General features: G+C 43.3%; 1 protein-coding gene across 1 annotated transcript in view; it reads right to left on the reverse strand.

Moving 5' to 3' along the window:
• Positions 1-24033, reverse strand: part of LOC128804590 (regulating synaptic membrane exocytosis protein 1-like) — a 110309-nt gene extending 86276 nt beyond the window's left edge. The window contains exon 1 of the mRNA XM_053972464.1: positions 23622-24033. Coding sequence (XP_053828439.1) covers positions 23622-23785 — 164 coding nt within the window. The 5' untranslated portion in view covers positions 23786-24033. The remainder of the gene's footprint in view (positions 1-23621) is intronic.
• Between the last annotated feature and the right edge of the window lie 270 nt (positions 24034-24303).

Here is a 24303-nt window from a genome sequence, read left to right on the forward strand (position 1 = left end):
TGGAGAAGAGAGATATGAAGCTGAATGTGAGGAGAAGTAAATGGGAAAGAACAAGAGTGCAGAAACAACGTGTGATGAAAGATGAGGTTAAGATGACAGATGGCAAGCAGAAATGCACCACGGCTTATATCTGTGCCAGAAACCACTGATAATATAAGGATGCTAGCTGTAGAATCATATCTATGCATATTTTATATATGATATATTATATATACACACACATTCAGAAAAATGCTTTATAAGACATTTAAACAATACTTAGATAGAGATTTCCCCATCCCTCTGTTCCCTCAACCATGGGTTACCAAGGTACATTAATGAAGCAAGCCTCCACCTCAAACATGCTCACTTGAAAACCAGCAGTAGTGAGTATCTTTCTCACTGCTCCTTCTGGGTTTGCAGAAAACAAACACTCCTATGCATATTTTCCATGCCAGCCTAAAGGAAAATTTGGTGGCAAATTAAAAATATGGGGGAATTGCTGAACAAACAGCGCACTAAAATATTTAGCAAATTGTGAAGGACTTTCAGAAGACTCCATCTAGCACTTCTTAAAATGTTATATTTTTAAATAAATCATCATCTTAAAATAGAGCAATGTATGAAAAAAAATATCTGGACAGAGGCTAGTAAAAGGCCCAAACTCTTCCCATTTCCATAACATTCTTCATTCCCTCACTACCACAGCATCCACTCTTATCTTTGCTTCTTACAGTTGTAAAAATGTATGCAAACAGTAATGGAACAAGTGATTGCAAAATCCAATTTTCCTGCTCCTCGTACAAATTTCCAATACACTAAAACACCCACCTATGCTATCTTACTCACTGCAGGAAAGCCCATGTGCTAGTTGCTACAAAATGTATTTTAAAAGACATACTTGGACCTCTGAACACACTTACACACACACCACCAACAGACCATTCAAAACAAAGAGATCAGTGATTATACTCCTAAGATTCTGCTCTATCACCATACTGTACTGTAAATAAAAATCAACTCCTAGAACTATTTAATGTTTAAGATATTATATTTCTAATGAAATCTCTGCACTTACTAAGCCACCAACAGATACCCAGTACTTCATTTTCTCTGCAGAATAAGACAAGCAAGTAAAGGAAAGTGTAAGCAGCATAAATTGACAATGGAGGCAATAAAGGACTAAAGGCAATGAGAACTCACTGGGTCCTTTAGAAGTCCATTGCCAGAGCCACAGACTGATATCTTTTTCATAGATTAAATATTTTTCCTTACACTTCTATTACTTTTTCATGCATTTTTCTGTTCTTCTGGACATTAAGTTCTCTGGACATTGCTAAGTAATCCCTTCAAAAAGCTGACACAGTTCCATGGCTCCTTATAGGAGCTCTGAGGAATTCAAGGTTTTTAACCTTTTTGGGCCCATCACTGCAGGCTGGACATTGAGGTGCTGGATAATGTCCAGAGAAGGGCAACAGGGCTGGTGAAGGGTCTGGAGCACAAGTTCTGTGAGGAGCAGCTGAGGGAGTTGGGGGTGGAGAAAAGGAGGTCCAGGAGAGACCTTATGGCACTCTAAAAGTGCCTGAAAGGAGGCTGTAGCCAGGTGAAGGCTGGCCTCTCCTTCTGGGTAACAAGCAATAGGAAAAGAGGAAGTGGCCTCAAGGTATGTTGGGGGATGTTTACATTGGATATTAGGAATGACTTCTTCATGGAAAGGATTGTCAAGCATTGGGCCAGACTTCCCACAGAAGTGGTGGAGTCACCATCTCAAGAGATATTGAACAGATGTGTGATAGATGTGGGACTGAGGGACATGGTGGACTTGGCAGTGTTGGGTTAAGTTGGACTCAATGATCTTAAAGGCCTTCTCCAATCCCAAGAATTCTGTGATTCTTCTTGTGGAGAGCATTTTAATGCAAATAGAGTTTTGTTAAACATGCTGCCAGCTCACACAGTGAACAATATTCCGTTATCAAACACCAAAGCATGAAATTTTGAGAAGAAATGTTGGCCACTAGCTATTTCAAACATGCATGCAGTCTCAAATACCTTCACAACATGGAGGGAACCCACCTATTAAATTCACACCATGGGATCTTTGCCTCTTTGGGTACATTGCTGAGCTGCATGGCTGACTTTGGACAGAAAATGCAAGTGGATTGATTCAAGGATATTCTCAGCAATACATCTTGGTAAATAAATGATAAAATTGTGTCTATGTGGAAGATGTGTTACCTAACTGAATTAGGTAACTGAGTTAACTACTTCAAACCTCTGAGTTTAAAAGCAGCAAACTTGAACCTTTCCCATGAGCTCAAAGTGTTGAACTTGCTGTTAAACTACCATTATAAAATAGCAATCCCTAGTACCATGTATCATATACAATAGATTTATATATTTCTTTGCCACGCTTATTTGTATTCATATCTGATTCTTAAGAAATTATCACCCTGAGCAAAGCATAAGGCTTCACTATCCAGGAGGTAGCAAGCCAGATATAATCCCAAACACAGTTTGTCAGATCCAGCTGCAGACATCAAGGAAGCCAGTTATTTGGATTTTTTTATTGTTATTGCTTTGGCTTGCAGCACAGAGCTCTGAAAACTCCACTGAGACCATGGATTCTTGGGACCAAAGTGTAGAGATTATCCAAACACATAGGAAAGGAGTGACACTGAGACAACAAACAATGTGAAGAAAAAAGATGGACAACTGAAAGGAAGAGAAAAGCATTACCTCAATTTAACAAAAGGAGACCTGAGGTACAGGCAGACTCCAGCTTCCCCAGAGTGGCAGCACACAAAAGTTAATTGTATCTCAAGTCTCTGTCCAATAACTTAACATCCAGACTGATTCTTTCTTAAAGAGAAATCAAGAAGTATGAATCTCAGAGTAGCACTACCAGAATAATGACAAATTTTCTGGATGACAATGATTGATAATTGCCCCTGCCACTTGTGATAGGATTACTACAAGTCTTACAGCTACAGTTATACCCAGCATCACAGCAGCACAGTGCAGCTCTGCAAAAAAATCAGATACTCTGATTATAATTTCTGGCAAACAAGCAGCTGAATTAGCAAAAGCCTATCACAGTTAGCACTTCTGGCAAAACCCTACCCTCTAAGTTCAACCAAAAGTACTGAAGACATAGGAAATAAATAATTAAATTCTCTTAAAGCGACCCCTCCAGAAGTGCTGGATCCCAGCATGCAATCAGATTGTTGCCTATTAATTTTGGTTAGACAACTCAATATCAAGGGCTACTACCTTTCAGGTGTTTCACATAAATTAAATTATATTAAAAATTTTGTTTTAGGAAGATTAGTATCATTAATTACCCTGCTCTCATGATGGATGACCATCGTGATAGACAAGTCCTGCCCATCAGGTGTCTGTATTGGGACCAGTGTTACTTAATGTCTTCATTAATGACAGAAACAAAGGGATCGAGTTCACCCTCAGCACATTTGCAGATGACACCAGGCTGAATGGTGTGGTTGACACACCTAAAGGACAGGATGGCATCCAGAGGGACCTGGACAAGCTCGAGAATTGGGCCTGTGGGAATCTCATGTGGTTCCACAAGACCAAGTGCAAGGTGCTGCACCTGGGTCAGGGCAATCCCTGGTGTCAGTCCAGTCTGGGGGATGAACAGACCTAGGGCAGATCTGCTGAGAAGGACTTGGGGGTGCTGCTGGAGGAGAAGCTGGACCTGACCCAGCAATGTGGGGTCCTGAAAATCAATTGTATCCTGGGCTGCATCCAGAGCAGCGTGGGCAGCAGGGCCAGGGAGGTGATCCTGCCCCTCTCCTCTGCTCTGGTGAGACCTCACCTGCACTTCTGCATCAGCTCTGGGGTCCTCAGGACAGCAAGGACCTGTTGGAGCAGGTCTAGAGGAGGGCCACCAAGTAAATTGGAGGGATGGACTTCTCCTGTGTGGAAAGGCTGGAAGAATTAGGACTGCTCAGCCTGGAAAAGAGCAGGCTTTGGGGTGATCTAACTGCAGCCTGTCAGTTAGGGAGCCTAGAAGAAAACTGGAGGTGGACTTGTAAGAGCATTTAGTGACAGGACAAGGGGGAATGGCTTTAAACTGACAGAGGGCTGGTTTAGATGAGATATTAGTAAGAAATTCTTTGCTTTGAGGGTGGTGAGGGGCTAGAACAGGTTGCCCAGAGAAGTTTTGGATGCCTCATCCCTGGAAGTTTTCACAGCCAAGTTGAGTGGGGCCTTTGAGCAGCCTAGTCCAGTGGAAGGTGCTCCTGCCCATAGCAGAGGATTTGGAACGTGATGGTCTTTAAAGTGCCTTCCAACCCATTTTATGTTTCTATGATTCTCTGATTCCAAAATATGTGAGTGATCATAGCATCACTGCCATATCCTGACTTCATAAAATTACAAATTCAAAATTAGAAGACACATGTTGGTGCAGGAGCACTGATAAACCAGGTAGCTGATGTTAAGTTTTGTTTCTATGGAAATGTTTATTCTGTAATTTGGGGAAGAAATAGAAAATTGTCAGTCCCAAGCTACAACATATTACAGATTTAAAATTCCCATCTCTTTCATCCTTTTCTTAGTACAACCCCAAGGTATCCTAGGTACCTCAACCTTCTTGTCCAACTTAACTTGTGTTTCCCTGCTTCTCCCTCATCATCTCATTTTTTTCTTTTTCTTTTCTTTTCCTTTCCTTTTTCTTTTGGTTTTTTTGGGTTTTTTAAGTCTAATGAATATCCCACATTCAGGAGCAGGGTTTTTTTCTGGGTGTGAGCTGCTGCTTCTACAAGTGCACGCTTGTGGTCAGCAGCACTCCGTGAACAGTAGCATTGTGCTTGTGTAGCTGCAAAGACATGATTACATCTGTTTCAGTTTGAGATTTCATTGTGCATGCCTTATAAAGCACACTGGAGCAGGCACCTGTTTCATATTAAAGTCCACATCCTTAAGGTCATTCAAAACAACCAAAACTGAAGTTTAGACCAAGACTGTGTCCTGCTGTCACCCCTCCCAAATATAGCACTGATACACTTCTTTGTTTCTCCCATATCCATCTTCTGGCTGCCAGGATACAAGATAACACTACTGCTTATGTCTTTCTCATCACTTTGGAAAACTCATTACTTTCTCCAACATCCAAAAAAGAAAGAGCTAGACCAGCTTAGGAGAGTCAAGGTTTAGTTATGCGTTAATCACAGTATTAATGTGTGGCAATCTTTTATTGTGAAAATAAGATTCATAGTGTAGCCAAATGGGAGTTTCTACACTGGAGGAGAAAAGGCAACAAAGAGCTGGAAATGCTCCTCTTCCCCTTTCCATCTGTTTCAGAGGATGGATCACACAGTGCAGGATCAAGGCAGAGACTTCCATGTTACCTCTATAGGATCTACATGCTCTCTCCACTCCTTTTCCATTGCACCACTGGGGAGAATGCAGAGAGGAACAGCCAGACATTCCAGATGGCGGGATCAGTGCTAGAAGTGGCCAACCAGGCCCATGATACCAGAGCAGGAGTAAACTAAGACTGCCTTAAAGCATGCTTCCTCATCCCAAATGACACTATGCAGCCTATGACATTATGCACCTATGTGGTTTATCTTAAAACCTGGAGCAAAGTTTTCTAATACTGTCTCTCAAACTCCTATATATGACAGGCATATGCACAGCCACACACACATCAGGAAGACCTCCACACAATGGCTGGGGACCAAAGGGTTATCCCTACACACCATAGTGTGCTACTGGGGCAAGAACTACAGACAAGTGCCAAGGAGTTTTCCCAGACAAGAGCAGCTGCTGATTTAGCAAAGCAGGGACCTTTACACATTCTGATTAAGGCTTCTGCTGTACAGTGATCTCTTTGGCCCCTATTATTCACCCTTCTTCTCACCTGCTGAGGCTTTAGATGTACTTGCCTCAAATGTCAACATCCTTTACTCCTTTTTCTTTCCATTTAATCAATTATTTTTAGCTCCGTTCTTCACCTACCCAAAAAAGCAGAGATGCCACCTTTAATTAAAGACAAAAACACACAAACACACACCATTCCCTCAGGCACTGAGCCTGCAGAGATTAATATGTACATGCACATAACCTCCAATATGTCAGGCTGGAGATGACAAGGCTGGACAAACGCAGGGGACATGGCACCCTGCCTATAAACCCTGAGACTAACAAAACAGATCTACTTGTGCTCTTTAAATCTCATCTCACTCCTCTCTGCTTACTCTGTTAGGAAGGTAATCTCCTGGTTCAGGGCATTTCTATAAACTCCATCATACAGCTCCTGTATGTAGCAGGTGCCCTTTCCTAAACAGAGGAGGCATTCTTCTTATGAGTAAAAGGATTAAAGCAAATTCCAAGTACTCAAAACCAATTCTGGAGCTTCAAAAATGCTCCAAAATCCTGAGACTGAATTAACATAGAAAGCTGCTTTGAAAATAAAAATGTGGATTACTACTATCAGGTTAAGAACTCTGTCCTCTGCTACAAGGAGATCTAACCAACCTTTTTTTAAAACTCAGACCAGATCTCCTACATGGATCTATATTTTAGTGAGAAAGTATTGGGCAGTCAAAGAGTAGTCAGATAATAACTATGATATTATTAATTTCTGGGAATGTTGAATTCAAATGAAGTGAGTTGTCCACTTCCTTCTTCAGTCAAACTACCCTGTGTTTCCAGTTGCTCTTGCTGTACCCCCTGAGCCTGCTGAGATCTGTGAATGCAGCTCTGCCAAGCCTCAAGTGTCTGAACCTAATGACTCAGACCCTTCTCTTCACAGTCTTGAGGCTGGCTTACACTCTAAGGATTTCTAAACCTTTGTGTTTAGAAATCTTTTACTTGCCTTCTAATTTATTTATTATCACACTGAAAATAAATGTTCACCTCCTCCTGATTTGTGCGCTTAACCATCTCCAGTTTAAGCCCAAAGGGAAATAGACACATAAATAAGCAAGTCCCAGGTCTGCTACCAAAGCATCCATCACTTTTCATTGCCCAATTCTCAGTGTGAAGAAGTGCTATTTTACGCTTGTACTAGACATATAGTCAGCTGCATCACTCACAGCTACTTCCAGACTCCCATCCCACCTAATTCCAGCCTTCCCCTAACATCTCGCTCCTGTCATATATTCCTCCTCTTCTGCTCCCCACAGCACTGCCTGTAATCCCCTCTGAGTCCAACTTCTTGTGCCTTAAGGGACAGATACTTTCTTATAGTTTCCCACTTATTTGTGTCCTTTCCCCTTTCCTGCTGTCCCTCACAATGCCATGACTGCACTCTCATCTTCTCTCTTCATTTCTTTTCTCCCATAGCAACTAAGCAACCACAGCTCTTCTAGTGAATAGCCTTGCCAGCACAATGCAAAATGCTGACTATTTTGCAGACTGTTCTCATTAATCTGGTGGTTACCTTCTGAGGGCATTTAAAACACCTTACCTAACATGAAGCTTACGTTTAATGCAATAAAATAAAACAAAGATGTTATTTTATTTTATTAAGATATTATCAGTGTCACTGATGGCAGTTTAATGATAATTCACATTCAAAAAGTGCTGCTTCTCATGTGGAAGGAAATATGCTCTAACCTCAACAGCCATAATACTATTTGAGAAATGAAAGATCCCCAAAGGAAAGATAGTGATCTCAAAAATTATGCAGGAGGGATCTGAAGAAAGTGGCACGCTACTGCACAGGTCTGAAAACCCAGTCAGAATCGTTGACTGAGCTGAAACCTTTGGCACTGCTGTCTATGTCCAGCAATGAAACACGAAGGGTCTGGGAACCACTTCCACTTGAGGAAATACCCAGGATAGGTTCAAGGGAGCTCCCTGATGGTCAGCTCCAGAATCCAACACCTGCTTCCAGGCTCTGCTCCTGCTCCTCTGCTCCCTGCTGCCCACAGCTACAAAACCTGGTTTGCAAGAGCAGCCAGCTTCCCACCCAGTCCTCACTCCTAAAGTCAAGGAGTAGTACCACTGGACATCTCAAACACCAGCTGTGTTTAGACAACCAAATCCCCTCCTGGGAAACAACAGCACAGCTTCAGTGCTGCCACCACACCCCCAGGGACAGTGCAGACATACCCTCTGCCATGACTGGACGGTGCTTTGTATCTCTGAACACTGACTACAGTTTGTCCTCTCAGCAACTTTTTATGAACTGAGCAAGACATTTGCACTGAACAACACGGCATTTTCCTTACAATTTTCCAGGAAGCTCACCTTAAACAGAAATGCTATTTATTATGGTAAGAATGGTTCCTTAACTCAGCTTGATTTGGCGAAGATTTTATTTTATTAAGAATATTATTATAATGCCTGGAAGGAAGAAGAAGAAAAACTGCACATGTTCTAAAAATATTACAGATTGAACTCTGATGTCCTAGATATACTGTATGTAATAAGTCAGATATAGATGTGATATATATCCATGTAACCACCATGATTTAAACATCTGGAAGGTAAGTAAAAATGAAAGCCTTAATGAAAAATACAGTACGAGATAAAGAATCATATATTATAGCTTTATAAACTGTCTTTGAATTCAGCTGGGAAGAACCATATCACTATAGGGCATTTGAACTGCCTTCTAGAGAACAAACTCTAGTAGTACTTTTCAGGCTTACAACATAAAACAAAACATATTTTGGGAACTAATAAAAATAGAACGCTGACAGCCCTGGCATGCAGCTCTCCCAAGGATATTTTGTTACCAAATAAGAAAGACTTAACTTCACAGTATAAAAAAACTTGCAGACTGCTAGATTCTGACAAACTATGGAACTGCTTTGGGTTTGTGTGGCAAAGCTTCGGTAGCTGGGGATCTACAGAGTGACTCCTGTGAGAAGCTGCTCGAAGTCTTCCCCATGTCCAACAGAGCCAATGCCAGCTGCCTTCCAAGATGGACCCATCACTCACAAAGGCCAAGCCCATCCATGTCAGTGTTAGTGCTGCTGGGATAATCATAGAATCAGAAAGTCATTAAGGTTGGAAAAGACCTCCAAGTTCACTGAGTCCAACCTTACACCAAATGTCACCCTGACAATTAAACCCTAGCACTAAGTGCCACATCCAGTCCTTTCTTGTACACTTCCAGGGAAAATGATTCAACCACTTCCCTGGGCAGCTCACTCCAATGCTTAACCACCCTTTCCATGAAGAAATTCTTCCTGATGTCCAGCCTGAACCTCCATGGTACAGCTTGACACCATTTCTTCTTCTCCTGTCGCTGATTGCCTGGGAGGAGAGCCCGACTCCCACCTGGCTGCAAACTCCTTTCAGGCAGTTGTAGAGAGTGATAAGATCACCCTTGAGCCTCCTTTTCTCCAGGCTAAACACTCCAGCTCCCTCAGCTGCTCCTCACAGGACTTGTGCTCCAGACCCTTCACCAGCTCTGTCGCCCTTCTCTGGACTCATTCCAGGACCTCAGTGTCCTTCATGTAGTGAGGGGCCCAGAACTGGACACAGCACTCAAGGTGTGGCCTCACCAGTGCTGAGTACAGAGGGACAATCACTGTCCTGGTCCTGCTGGCCACACTATTGCTGATACAGGCCAGGATGCCATTGGCCCTCTTGGCCACCTGGGCCCACACTGGCTCATGCTTAGCCATTGTGACCCAGCAGCTCCAGGTCCTTTCATCCGAGTTGCTTTTCAGTCACTCTGCCCCCAGCCTGTAGCACAGCACAACAACTCACAGGTTGTGAGGCAAGAGCAGGACCCAGGTCCTGGCCTCATGTTGAGCCTCGTACAGTAGGCTCTGGACCATTGATCCAGCCTGTCCAGATCCTTCCTGCCCTCCAGCAGATCAGCACACCCACCCAACTTGGCATTGGCTATAAACTTACTGAGGGTGCACTCAATCTCCTCATCCAGATAAAGACATTAAACTGGCCCCAATACCAAGTCCTGGAGAACACCACTGGTGACCAGCCATCAGCTGGATGTGACTCCATTCACCACAACTCTCTGAGCCCAGCCATCCTGCCAGTTTTAACCCAGATAAGAGGTCACCTGTCTAAGCCATGGGCTGCCATTTTCTCCAGAGGAAGTCAGTGTCAATGGCTTTACTGAAGTCCAGGTCAACTGCAAAAGTCTTTTCCTCATCCACTAGGCAGGTCACCTGGTCATTAAAGGAGATCAGGTTGGTCATGCAAGACCTGCCTTTCCTAAATCCAGGCTGGCTGGCTGGGCCTGATCCCCTGGTTGCCCTACAAACACTGCCTGATGGCACTCAAGATGATCTGTTCCACACTGGGGCAAGGGAAGACTGTGAAGAGTTCTCCCCTGAAAAAGAAGGAATGGCAGAGACAACATGTGATAAACTGACTGCAGCCTCTATTTACTATCCCTATGCTGCTCTGAGGGAGAAGATAGAGAAAATCAGGAGTGAAGTTGAGCCCAGTAAGAAGGGAAGGGTGGGGGGAGGTGTTTTAAGATTTGGTTTTATTTATCATTATCCTACTCTGATTCTGACTGGCAGTAAGTTAAATTAATTTCCCCAAGCTGAGTCTGTTTTGTGTGTGACAGTAACTGCTCAGTGATCTCCCCATGCCCTTATCTGGGCCCATGAGCCTTTCACTATATTTTCTCTCCCCTGCCCAGCTGAGGAAGGGAGCAACAGAGCAGCTTTGGTAGCCACCCAGCATCCAGCCACAGTGAACCCAGCAGAGCACACAGCAATAAAAATTTTCCTTTATTCTCTGTCGCCTCAACTTTAGTCCGGAGGAAAATGTAGTTTTCCTTTTCCTTCAGGGAAAACACTTTTAATTTTCTTGTTCATTCAGTTCTTGGCCTCTGACAAAGGAGTCAAAAGGGTGGCAGTTGCCAAAGTCACTTATTGATTTTTCTTGTTTTATTTATGAATTCCAGACATGCAAGTGCCTGTCTTCAAATTTTAACACCTGGTATTTCACACCATTAAGTAAATTGCCAGGAGGACTACTTCCTTTCCACCTCTGCAACTTCCACATAACTAGTCAGCTGCCCTCACAGAAAGTTCATCAAACTTTGGCTTTCATAGAAAGTTTTCAAACTTAGGCCTTCATCACTAGAGCTGTATGTGAAAGTTACCTGCCTTTTCTACTTTAAATAAGGCTTTCTTCTGTGGTCTTAGTCTCCTAGTACATGGGAAGGAAAGCTCTCTATTAAGATGAAAAGTAATAGGAAGCAAAGGGAAAAGTAAAAAGGTACAGTATGAGATCAACAGGAAGTTTCAAGGCTAATCCCAGTACAATACATTGCAGTAATCTAAACAGAATGAGACAAAAACAATGAATCACTCAGTCCAGGTCTTGATTTCAAAGACATATGGCAAACACTTATAAGCAGGCAGAAAGAAACCACACAAAGATAAATTTTCCAAGGATAGAGCTGAAAGCACTCCCAAACTACAAACCCTGTAAAAAACTAAGCAGGCAAACCCCTTTCATAACAAGGAGCATTCCTGTTGCTGCTGTTCTCCTCAAAACTCTTCCCTCATATTGTTCATGTCATTAATTTTACTTGACATCACCAAAATCTCAGCTTTTTTCCTTTTGATCCCATACAGAGCAAAAAGCAAGAAAGAAAGAATCAGATTACCTTGGCTGAATGAAAGATAGAGCATTGTCGTCTCACCAGCCATGTAACCAGAACTCCCCAGCTCCTTTTCTACATGAACTGCTTAAACCTGGTCAGACAAGGGACAAGCTTAGAACTTGAAACTTGCCCCCCAGAAAAAGGAGTGCTACAAGTGAACAAACCTGCTGAAATTCCTGAAAATAATTCCTGAAAATTCCTGTAAATTCCTGCTGAATCCCTGAACTGACCAGTCAACTCCCAAGAACTTGTGTTAATCGGTTTTTTATACTGAGTGGATAATTGTTTGAAAAATACCTTTTTAAGGGGTGATATTTTGCTTTAAGCTAATGAAGAAAGATATAAAAACACTTTGCAAGATAAATTATGAAGATATTTTGCTTGAAAAAGTGAGAGCTTTTAAATTTAAAAACGACAATCAATATAATATCATTTAAAAACACAAAATACAAGAATCATAATATATTAGTGAGGTTCTATATTCTTAGAATAGATTTCTCATCAAAAAATCAATATCTAATTTTGCTCTGAAATACAAGAAAAATGTACCGTGCATTTAATCTCAAAGAAATTTACACTTTTTTTACATATACACTAGCAGAATCAATTCATATAATCCTGCAATTTCCACCTTTGAGTAAATACAGTTCCTTTCTGTGAGTATATTGAAAAACAGCTTCTTGGAGAAACCAAAGGAAAACAAAATACACTATTGAGACTGCAGGAAGCTAGGGGATATGCAGAACACAAAGTAATTTAAAAAATACAGATACACATCTAAACAGTGATAAATAAAGTGGGGTGGTTTTTTGTTTGGTTGGTTTTGGTTTTGTTTTTTCAGAAAAGCAGGTAGCCATGCCTTGGTTTCATTTTTCTTAGATTTACTTTCTATGTAAGGCTTGGGGTGTAACTGAACAATTTCTGGAAGCATTGGGTAAAATGTGCTTTGGTCTGCAAAACACAAGATTTACACAGAGGTATCCCATTTAAACAGACTGAAGAACTCTTCGATTTTACTTCAGTTAACAGATGTGCTTCCAGTGAGACTTGTTCAAGGCAGAGAGTCACCACAGCAAATCAAACTCAGCAAAGACACAGGACCAGAGAAATATAATGTTTTGCTGGTCCATGGCAGCAACTGTGTCACTTGTCCTTAAGATATGACTGCAGGCAAAATTCTCCCTAATTTTCAGGTCTTTAACAACTTTCACCAACGTACTCTGCATGTTTACAGCAATGCTAAGCAACATGATGTTGCAATTAAAGTCCATAAAGCAACTTGTACATATTTCTGTACGGCTTAGTTCCATATTCTTAGGCACAAGCACATATACACATATAAAACCTCTTTTAATTCTCATCCATAAAATGCAAACCCATTACTCTGACACTTTGCAGGTAGCATCCTGGGCCAAAATCAATAGAGTTAACCTAGGATGATCTAGAGCCCTCATAAATTCTGTCCTTTCTTCTAAACTGCCTCAGCTCATGCTCCACGTGCTCCATCAAACAGCTGCCTCCCTGGTCTACATCTATAGCTAAAAACACATGACCAGCAGAACATTAAACTGTACAGCTGAAGTTTGTCATGCAATGTCAAACTTTCTGCAATAAATAATGGTACCAAGGAGACTTAGCACTAAAAGTAACTAAAAATACTCATAGCTTTTTCACATTATTTTACTGCTCAAGCTTTCACATTTTTTCATCTACATCTGTGCAATATCATTTAATCAGTACAAAATTTAGTCTTCTAATGTCAAATGTCAAAATTATTCTAAAGTTAATACTACAAATAAGCAAAAGTGCAATGACTTTACTTTGAATATAACTTAACATAAAAGGCTAATTAAAAATGTAGAGAATCATGAATATAAATGAAAAAATACTCTGCTTTCTTAGAATTTTCAAGTGAAATTGTGCAAAGGAACAAATGAGAAAGCTCAGACAGTTATTACATGCGATTTTGCATAGCTCTTGATGCGTTTTCCAAGACCAATGGAATCACTAAAAGAAAACATGGCTCATCACTAAAAAAATCACTAAAAAATCATGGCTCAAAACACAGGTAAACATATTCAATAATCCAGCTCCCAGACTGGACATTTCTTACATAAACTGCTTCATTGTAATTTCTTTCAAAATCCTATTACTAAACATTTAATCTTTAACCTGATTAATACCCACAGATGTAAACAGTTCACGGTGAAAACTTTGGATTGTTTGCATAGTGTAGGACCATAGATTTTCTAAATATCTGGAAAGAGAATGATGTATCAATAGAAGTATTACAAAATCCTAATTTAAGGATATGATTTTGAACTTTTCACAGTATATTCAAAGACTTTAAAATTAATATATATTTTACAAAAATGCAGACAAAACCTTCATGAGCAGTGGCTACAAGATTTTTAGTGCTTGCTAGACCCACAGTCCAAACAAGGTTAGACAAAAATGTATTATTTTTTATTAGACATGCTAGCATAAGATGTAGGCAGCATTTTGGATACATAAATACTTTGATCAATTCAGAGCATTCAGTATTGGTAACCTAGAGAAACACTTGAGAAGACACTTCACACTTAGGTCGTTCAAGCGTGTGAAGACTTCCATTAGCAATTTTCAGAACAAACAGAGTGCAATATAATCATACTTACACTAAAATAGTGTTGTTGGGCTATGCTCCATTCATGACCAATGTCCTAATAAATTTCACATAATGAAGTTCGGAAAGTAACTCTCAATTAAGAATCTTAAAGGAAATAACCGTATTCTGAAGGAAGGCATTTAAACAACCATTCTAGAAATTCACTAGAATTTAGTTTTTATTTAAAGTCCAAAATACACAGAAAATTATTTTTTGATTCCAGCTCAGATCCTCAATATTTGAAAGAGTTAATTTGCTAGATCCACCATGGTCATCACTAAGAAGTGTAGCTCTATCTGCTGGGCTCATCCTTGATCAAAAAGCAACTCTCAGGGCATACATTAATCTTCAGTGACTCCAGGAGGCCTTAATATAGGAAATACAGATGAAAACATTAGGAGATTTCTAACACTATATTTTTATTACAGATATATGAAAAAACTCCATATACCGACAGGTACATTCCCTTATCTTCAACAGTATGAACAGTGCTTACCATAGGCAAAGTGTACAAAGTCCTGACACTGAAAATGAGACACACATGATGTGAAGAAACTCCAAAATTTGTACCTAAATAGGTGTTCTAATTCAATCTAGAACTGTCTGGAAACAGCTACTCATTGTGCCGTGTCTCTTCATGCCTCTGAAGTGGCAACTGTATGAATGGTTTTGTGTGTCATTATTCTGAAAATTGCAACTAGCTCTTCTTGCTTCTATAACAGTGACAGAAAATATATTTGGACCATGGCTTTCTTGCTTAAAACTCTCTGGACATAAGTATCTGACATGCAATCAAATTTTGAGGATGATTACTTCAGTTCTAAATACAAAGAATCACAACGCTATCCTATCAATTGTCTAAGAAACCATTAAATCAGACTTATAGTGGTGTTATTTTCTGCTGCTTGTTGTGAATATCAAAAGTAAGTCTCACTAAAATTTACTGTCTGGATTCCCAAACTAAGCTACACTATAAACATTGCATAATATTTTACCATATCTATGGAGTATAAAATAAGGGATAAAGCAACCATAATTCTTGACAGATATAGATATCTGATAAGGTATCTGCATCCTTACAGATCTAATACGTGGATTTGACTGAGGCAAATCATACAGAGGTGTAAATCTGGTGAGGTGTAAATCATTTCAGTAATTGTAAATTTATGCAAGTATTTTCAAAAAGCAGAATGAAACTACTCACTCTGTGTTTGCAGCTGATGACATAAGATTTTTTACAAGTTTTATCATTGCTGGGAACTGAAGCCAGTTTATAGGCACACAAGCTTTTTCCCCTAAAACATAATTGCATGCTAACATCTATTAATTAAAACTGATAGGCCCAGGAGAGTAGACAAATGCAGCAGTCACCAGTGGATAGAGCAAAGGAGAAAGTAAAATGAACAAGAAATTATAATTGCCTCGATTGGCAACCCAAAACAGAATTTCAGTTTTGTCATGTTCCACCTTCAATAATATCTGCATTTCAACAAGCTTGAATACAAGGGCAGCAGTATTTTTAAATAGCCTTTTCTTAAGGCATTAATCTCAAGTCTTAAAATGCTTAGTAACCACTTGATGAAGGAAGCATGCTACATCTTTGTTAGATGCTTTCCTAACCAAGGATGCAAAAAATTCTTTGTATGAGCCTCCAGAAATAAAAGAGTATTGACAAGACTGAGAATTTCAAATCTCTCTTAATGTTGCTCTCCCTCTGCTATCTTCCAGAAAAATAAACACCAGGATAGTACCCCCCGATCTAAGAAGAAGCCTCTTCTACATAATTCCTTTTAAGATAAGGTTTATAACAATTCTGTACTTTGAGAAGTTCCTGCCCAGAGATCAGGCTCTTTCACAAAGTCTTTGCCCTTCTGCAGGGCACAGATAATGCCCTGAATTTGAAGAATGACAGACTTCTTAGTTAGAAAGTATTCCTGCAATGTCAGACAAAGCTGGCAATGAAGCTCTGGCAGAATCTTGCATCAAGTGAAGATTCACGTGGGAAGACGCATGCGCAGAAATAATGCCCTGTGCATTCCAATAAAACCACTTAAACTGGGACCAGAAAAGAGCTCTGGACAACAGTCTGCACCTCAGACGTTCCACAAGCTCAACATTTGCCAATCTGAAGCCTGTATCTAAAAGATGGTAGGAATGTTAATTACTGTCTGTCATCCCCTATCACCTGCTGCTCTTCTGTAGCTTTTAAAAAATGCTTATCAATCTGCTATTGTCTGCTGACAGTCTCCAGCTCCTCCTCAGCAGTGAGATGGCTGCCCAGTAGATCAGTCAATGACTGTCTCATAATTGCCTTGCTAGTGACTGTGTTAAATTCTGAATGTTTTGACTCCTCAGTCTCCTTAGAAAACTCAGTCCACCCTCAAGTGAAAAAAATCACTATCAATTCTCTGAAATACCCTGAAAAGCATGAAAACACTCCTTACAATTCTGAGGTCACCACAAGTAGTCTGCTTTATCAAAACACATTTATGGCCATACCTGCCCTCTCAGACTGATGAAAACCTGAAGCTTCATATGTTATTAAATTCCTTCTGATGCTTCCATTGGCCAAAAGGCCACAACAGTTTCTGCACTGTTCAAATTATCTCTCCTCTTCTCTGAGCAAAGACCTTGGGCAGGAAAGAGAAAAAGGTGAGGAGCAGTGACCAAGGCAATCCTTTCCCTGAATGATTTGAGAGCATGTTTAGATACTGGTCTCTCTTGTAAGCCTGAAAACATCCAGCCTAAGTCTTGCACAAGAAGAAAAATCCCAGGGAGGCAACCAACTGGAAAGAAGCTCTGCAAAGAAGCAACTGAAAATTCCTGGTCAACACCAAGCTGAATGTGAGCCAGCAACACACACTTGCAGCAAAGAAGGCCAGTGCCATCCTGAGCTGCACTGGAAAAGCATCACCAGCAGACTGAAAGTGCTGATCTTTGCTCTCTGCCACGTCTGGATGATAAATCTACTTCTGGGCTCCTCGATATAAGAAAGACATGCTGGAGCCAGTGCAGCAAGGAGCCATAAATAAAGAAAAGGGACGGGAGCACATCATGTGAGGAAAGGCTGAGAAAGTAGGGACTGTTAAGCCTGAGGAAAGAAGACCCAGAAGGATTTTTGCACTTGTAAATTCCCAGTGGGGAGGACTAAAGCAGACAGAGCCAAACTCTTCCCAGAGTTGCCCAGTGACTGGGCTAGAAGCAATGGATACAAACTGAAACACAGGAAGTTCCATCTGAATTATTACTGTGAGGGTAGCTGAACACTGGAAAAGACTGTCCAGAGAGGTTGTGGAGTCTCCATCCTTGGAGATACTCCAAAGCCACCTGCACTTGGTCCTGGGCTCCCTGCTGCAGGTGGCCCTGCTCTGAGCAGGGGGTTGTACCAGACAATATCCAGAAGTAAAATAATTTCATCATGGATTTGTACACTCAAGTGTCAGGATCAGAGTTGACACTGCCAGGAATAGGTGCAAGGTCATATTTGAACAGTCTTTCTGGGTGATTCAAAGAGCTTAAAATACCCACACACACAATAAGCAACTTACACCCTGCTCCCTGCACCACCATAGGGTCTGAAACTTGGTGGTTCCAAACTGCTTTAAGTACAAAGGAAGAAATAAAGGCTCTCAAGCAGAAGCCTCCATTCCTCCTGCTCCACTGCAGAGAAAGTGAGATTCCTGCAGCCATGGAAAGAATAAATAAAAGGGAGGCTGAATCAGAGGAGAGAGTCTTGGTTTATTGTTTATCTATTTCATCCTTTAATTCCTTGGTGCCAAATGCACAACCAGTTCCCAGAACTCTTAATTCCTCCACTGTTTCTCAGTGGAATTAAAGATAGGCTTTCGACCTTTCATCCTAAAGATAAGATAAAGACAGACTTCCTCAAGATGGCCCCTTCACTCTCACTGTTATTTCTGGAAAGTGGCCCAGTTTCAACGGAAAGGAGGAAGAATGATCCTACCTCTTCCTTCCCTGCTTTATGTGGAAGGGCAGTTATTACTGGGGACTTACAGCATACAGGCTAAGGTCTTAGAACCATACTTCCTCCTGTTGCCTGTAAGAAAATGAGGATGGCAGCAGCTGCCCCTTTGAGCAGTATTCAATGTGTTCTGACCATGTTAGGTGTGGTCCAAGTGCTAGAAAGGGAGAAGGAAAGGCATTGTCTCCAGAAAACTGGTTGAGAGCACAAGCCTCCTGGTCATTAGTTAATCTTCAGTAGTGCAGGCTGGAAGCTTCCAGGTGCCCCAAGGAAATTATAGAGAAGTTACTTTGCAAACCCTGAAACAGATATTCTCACCAACTGCAAGCGACCAGGATTTGGCAGCCCTGAAACATGAGCAGCTGCAATATCCCTGTTGATTCTAGAGATCTGAGCTTTATTAAAATTATGCTTGCGTACCATACTAGGTGGTCAAAATAGGGTGTTAGCATCAATTTTTCCCTATTTATTAACTTCTATGAAAAATCTTGAGATAACTTTTAAGATAGGAAGGTTTCAAGTATATGCTACCCCTCTACTGAAGCTACTTGATTAGTGTTACAAAACTACAAAGCACCTCCCATGTCGTAGTTAACTTTCCTACTACTGCTGCTACCTCAGCCACCAATCAGCCTTCTTATGTGCCATAAGAAGCTTAGTAAGAGCTTTTATCCCCACTTAAGTTTGCTCTGGCAAATGAATGATATGGTAACTAAGAACTTCCTAATTACTGGCCAAAATTTGAACAGAACTGGAACTGTGTTCTCAGCTGCAGTAGTTTCTACTTTGTACTTGTCTAACCCAATGAGATAAGGCACACAAGTACATATGAAGCAAACCTCATCTTTAAGTACACACATATATACAATTCTGTGATTTCTCTATGATTGAAGTTTGCTGTACATAACTGTGTTTTTTTCAGTTCAAAGCACCTTATAACCACAAGCAAAACAGCTGTCTCAGCCTACCTAGTGTTCAAATGTACACTCTAAATCTTTAAACTATAAACACAGACACACTTTTGCAAATGATGGTTTGTTTCGCTCTTCAGTCTCATTGAAAACTTACCCTTTCATGCTTCTTCACAATTTTTTAGTCACATCAGTCACCTGTTGGGCAATATCTGGACTTCAGGCTAGACATCAGCCACTCAACATGAAACTCTTCCCTTCCAGCTACAGGAGTATCTACCAAGTAAAACAGGAAAAAATGCCTCCAATGTGAATTAGTCTGCAGAGGAGGCCATTTTACTACTGTTCTATGCAAACATTTATTCATACAAGAACAGCAAAAGCTTGGGTGTCTAAGGCCAAGTACTATTAAAAGAGATAATAAAGACTATAGTCTTCAGAGATATGCACAAAATCTGGCAAAGTGAAACAGGGAAACAAGGAAACAAGAGTGGATGAGAGTTGAGCATACCATGGTAAAGCCCCATCTACTCAACGGACTGCTCTCCATGCAGTTTTCAAAGGTGTGGCAAATAGGAAAGTGATGCTCTCCCAGCCAGAGAGGAACAAAACACAAAGCTCTGAAGCTCCAAGATGAGATAGAGGACCTGCTTCCTACTCCCAGACTGTGAGACTGCACTAAAGAGGTTTCAGTTTCTGCTTAGTGCCTGGCAAGCATCAACGTGTTTATGTGGATTTGAGTCTTCAGTGCCATGCAACAGACTAGGACCACAGTTCATTGAAAGAAGGCATGGATATGGTCTCAGGAATACCTAGTGACACTGTCCCTGTTACAGAAGGAATGCAGAACTTGCCTTTGAATGTGAAGGCAATTTCAAGGCAATCAGACAATGGCAAAGTTTTCCTTAAGCCAAGGAACACCTGTTCATAAAACATGCAAAAGAAGGAACCTTCACAAAAGCCCAAACTCCTCAACACATTACTCCATGGTATTCAACAAGTCATAGGACAGCACAGTGTTCCCCTTCCAAAAACAGCACCCACAGCAGTGTGAAATATGATATCAGAAGGGTGCAGGGAAGACAAGGTCCCTGCCGCTGACCAGGTATGGCTAGAAAAAGAAAGTCACTCTGGCCAGTATAAGATGTACATCTTTATCCTAGGGGAGTGACAAGCTCTGTTAGCCCCACACAGCTGAAGGAAACTCAGCAGACCAGCAAACTGACAGATAGGGCAAGTTCCTGGAAAAGCAGAGAGCAGGTGGTCTCAAAAGGAAGGATGCATTTGTAAGGCTCCAGTGCAGGCAGTGAAAACAGCTCAGTGTCCATAGTCCTGCACCCTGTAACAGCGCCCTGCTCGCGGCTGGCACGCTGCAGTACGTGCTGATGTCAGCATGAACTGGCAGAGAGGGTTTGCACGGCTTTTCGCTCAGAGTCAGAAACAGGCATCAGGAAGACAGAGAGGGCAGGGACACAGCCTCTTTACTGATGACCCTAACTGCTTTCACTTCTCCTGAAATCCATGTAGTCCACTCACACAAGCACTTCAATTTCCCCTGGATCCACAACTTTATGACCACTGTGTGAAGAATATAGTCATTTAACCAATATTTCTTCCTATGGTTTTCTGCTATGAGGAGTGCTGGAAAGGAAAATTACAAGTACTGTTTTAGAAACTTTCATTGCTATCAGGACATCCAGAACAGGAGAGAAATGCTGCACCCTTTTTAGCCCTTATGATTCATGAGACAGCACATATCCGGCCTCTGATCAGCCCAGGATTGAAGGTAGCCTAGTTTGCAGCACTGATTCTCAGCTTCACTTTCAGGGAAAATTACAGATTTGCATGTGGGTGTTACAGATGGAAACATTTCTCCACCAGGTGGTTTTAATGAAAACCGGTGGCAGTTTTGTTGAGACGTTTGGACAATCAGAAAATCTTTTATCAAAGATAATAGGAAGGGGTAGTGATGATATCTGACTTTTATAATATAGCTGTGTCATCTGATAGCACCGCTGTATATTTGTAACAACTCATTATAAAATTATGGAAGTAAATTCTTGCCAAAATTCCAGTCTTAAAATAGTTACTCTATGGAAAGGTGTGTAAAACTCTTATCCCAAAAAGAAAGTAAGTGCTTAGCATACCAAAAAAGGCAAATCATCTCAGAAAATCTAGTGGCTCTCTCTAAGAGTTGAATCATAACCCACAAGAAATATATTTGCTGTGACTTGATTTTTACAAACTAACAATATAGGTAAAGCAAGTATACAGGTTTGTAAGTTTTCCAATGTATTTTCCCTTAACTTATGGCTCTTTAAATAAAGACAGAAACCTATTTAAAATCACAATTCCTCAGGCCAGTGGAGAGTATAGACTGTTATTATCTGAAAGAACTTTTGTAGGGAAATAAACTTTGACATTTGGGTACCACAAACCTTTGAAGATAATATAAAGTAATTTCTAGTTGAATTCGCAAAGCACCATGTTTGCCCTCTTCTAAAAATTACATTTGAAGTGTCCTAAGTTCATTTAGTGAAACTGCTGAAGATCCCATAATCTCATAGGAAAGGAACTATCAGTCCAGAATTCGGAAACACCAGTGCAAAAAGAAAAAAAAAAATGAAAAGAGGGGGAGCAAAAAAAGGAGGAAAATTTATTCTCCATCCAGTATTAACAAGAATAGCACTGAGAAAATACCATCTCTACAAACGGTAGTTAATTTTCACAGCGACTGTAAGATTTATAGTATTCCTCTACAACATCATCACAGAACCAGTAATCTTCTTCACAGAATAAAAGCTAGATATTTGTAGAGAAGTAGCTGTGCTGAAGGACAAGGAACAGAAGGATACATATAGTTTAGAGCCTTTGAGCTACTCCTTTATTTAATTTTTTTCTGATGAATAGAAACTGAGGAGGAATCCTTCACTCACGTTTCCCCACAGTGACTAACGCAATGCATTCTCACAGAACATTTCTCATTCCAATCACCCCACCTCCAAGGGTAGCCACACCCCAAGCACAATGAACTGCAACAGGAAACTGAACTCTTCGTCTTGAACTGAGATCCAAGCATCACAGTGCTGGACAGCTCCCAGCCAGTGCTGCGCTGGCAGCTGGGCCTCAGAACCCACCATTGCACAGATCTCTAGCAGCCCCTGTAAAAATTCAGAGTCAAAAACGAATAGGAAGGGACAGGGACAACAATGTACTAAAACGCTCTCCCAGCTCCACCACGCACAGCATACGGGGCCGAAGTCGGGAGCCTGCGGGGGTTTGGTCCCCAGCCGTGGGGACGCGCTGGTACCTGCACGGCTCAAGTGGGTATTTCCGATGCAGCCTAAAGAAACACCCAGATCACGTCACACCTTCAGCGCATCCCTTCCGAGCACAGGTGCACGCAAGCAGGCGACAGTGAGGTAAGGATACACCTCCTGTGGCACGGAGGGTCTGCGTGGCGTCAGAGGCTTGCACTGTTCCAGTCACCTCTCCCACCACCTCCCGCCCGGAGCGAGCAGGCCTGACGGGCTGTCAGAAGAGGAGAAACCGTGATTCTCCTCCACAGGCCACGACTCCAATCTGTTTATTCTCATCACTCGCAGTAGGCGATTCAGCAACGTTACGTTCGAAGCCTCCGACTGACGGAGGAGGCTAAAAAATGTGATCACATGCGATGTTTGGCAGGGACGAGGGGGTGAGGGAAAAGGTTCAAAAGAGGCTGTGGGGATCTGGTTTCCAAACATGGCACCTACCCACACCCCGCGTTCCCCGCACCCCTCCCCGTGCCGCCGGCAGCGGGATAAACCCACTCCCCCGCCGTCCCGCCACCTCGCTCGCACGCACGCCCGCCCGCCCGCTGGAATGATGAGCAGTGCGACTAATTCCATCTATTTCCTAATTACGAACGCCCTGCTGCCCCACGGCGCTCTGCTGCCCGTGGCTGCCCGCCCTGGAACCAGCGGCGAGCGAGCGGGCCGGGGCCGGGGCCGGCGGGACCGGCGGGCGGAGCGGGGGCCGGGGGTGTGCCGGGCGGGGGCAGCCGCCCCGGCCCCGCGGCGGGCGGCAGCGGGGGCCGAGCCAGGCGGGGGCAGCACGGCAGCCGCGGAGGCTCCCGCACGGAGGGAAACCCCACCCAGCGGCCCCTCCTGGCAGAGGCGGGGTTTTGGGGACCCCAAAGGAATCCCACCTCGCCCCTCACCCCCGTGTCGGGGTTGCCGCCCGCCCTGTGCCGCCGGCTCCCTCGGGGCGGGGAGGGCCGCCGTCCCGCTCCGTCCCGCCGTGCCGGGCTCCCCCAGCGGTGCTGCCTCGGGAGGAGCTGCCCGGGGTGGGGAAGGAGGAAGTTATGGGCCGGGAGCGGAGCGGGACCGGGGCTCCGCGGCGCCAGCCCCGCCGAGCTGGGCGAAGCCGGCTCCGGGCACCGGCCGGCTCCCGCTGTGGCAGCGCCGCCGGCGCTATGATCACCCGCCGGCGATCGGTGCATGAATGAGTGCCTGAATGAATGAATGACTAGCGTCTGCTTACTTGAGCATGGCCTCTTCTTTTTCTTCCTCCTCTTTCTGCCGGTCCATCACTGCCATGATGATGTTCCTCTCCTCCTCTGTCAGGTGGCTCAGGTCGGGCAGCTCCTGCATCGGGGGAGGCACCGTGGGCGGGCGAGGGCCGCGGGGCCCCACCGAAGAAGACATTTTCTTTCCGCCTCTCCCTTACACCTTCTACCTTTGCACGGCGAACCCAGCCAGCCTCTCCTCCGCCCCCTTCACAGGGTAGTCCTCCGAGCAGCGGCAGCCGGCAGCTCTCTGGCAGCAGCGGAGGAGGCGGAGACCCAGCCTTTCATGGTTGCTTGCATCCACCCCGGCCCGGTGCTGCCGCTGCTCGCTCCCTTTGTTTCCGCGGCTTCGGGGAGCTCAGGGGCTGCCGCGCCGCCGCCCGCAGCCCATCCTCCCGGCGGTGGGCGTGCGGGGCGGGGGTGCGGTGGCGCGGAGGGCTCCGGATCGCCGCCGGCGGGCTGCGTGTGGGAGCGGGGGGGGCGGTGCGCGCCGCCGGCCGGCCGGGAAGGGCGGGTGCTGCCGCCGCCGCCGCGATGCTCCGCCGCTGCGAGCCTGGCGCTGGAGGAGGGAGCGAGCGAGCGAGGGAGGGAGGGGAGCTCGGTGCCGGTGAGGCGGAGTCCGAGGCGCGGCGCCGCTGCCTCTGCCCCTGCCCGCGC

This window comes from Vidua macroura, chromosome 3, assembly GCF_024509145.1.
Source record: "Vidua macroura isolate BioBank_ID:100142 chromosome 3, ASM2450914v1, whole genome shotgun sequence".
Classification (NCBI taxonomy): domain Eukaryota; kingdom Metazoa; phylum Chordata; class Aves; order Passeriformes; family Viduidae; genus Vidua; species Vidua macroura.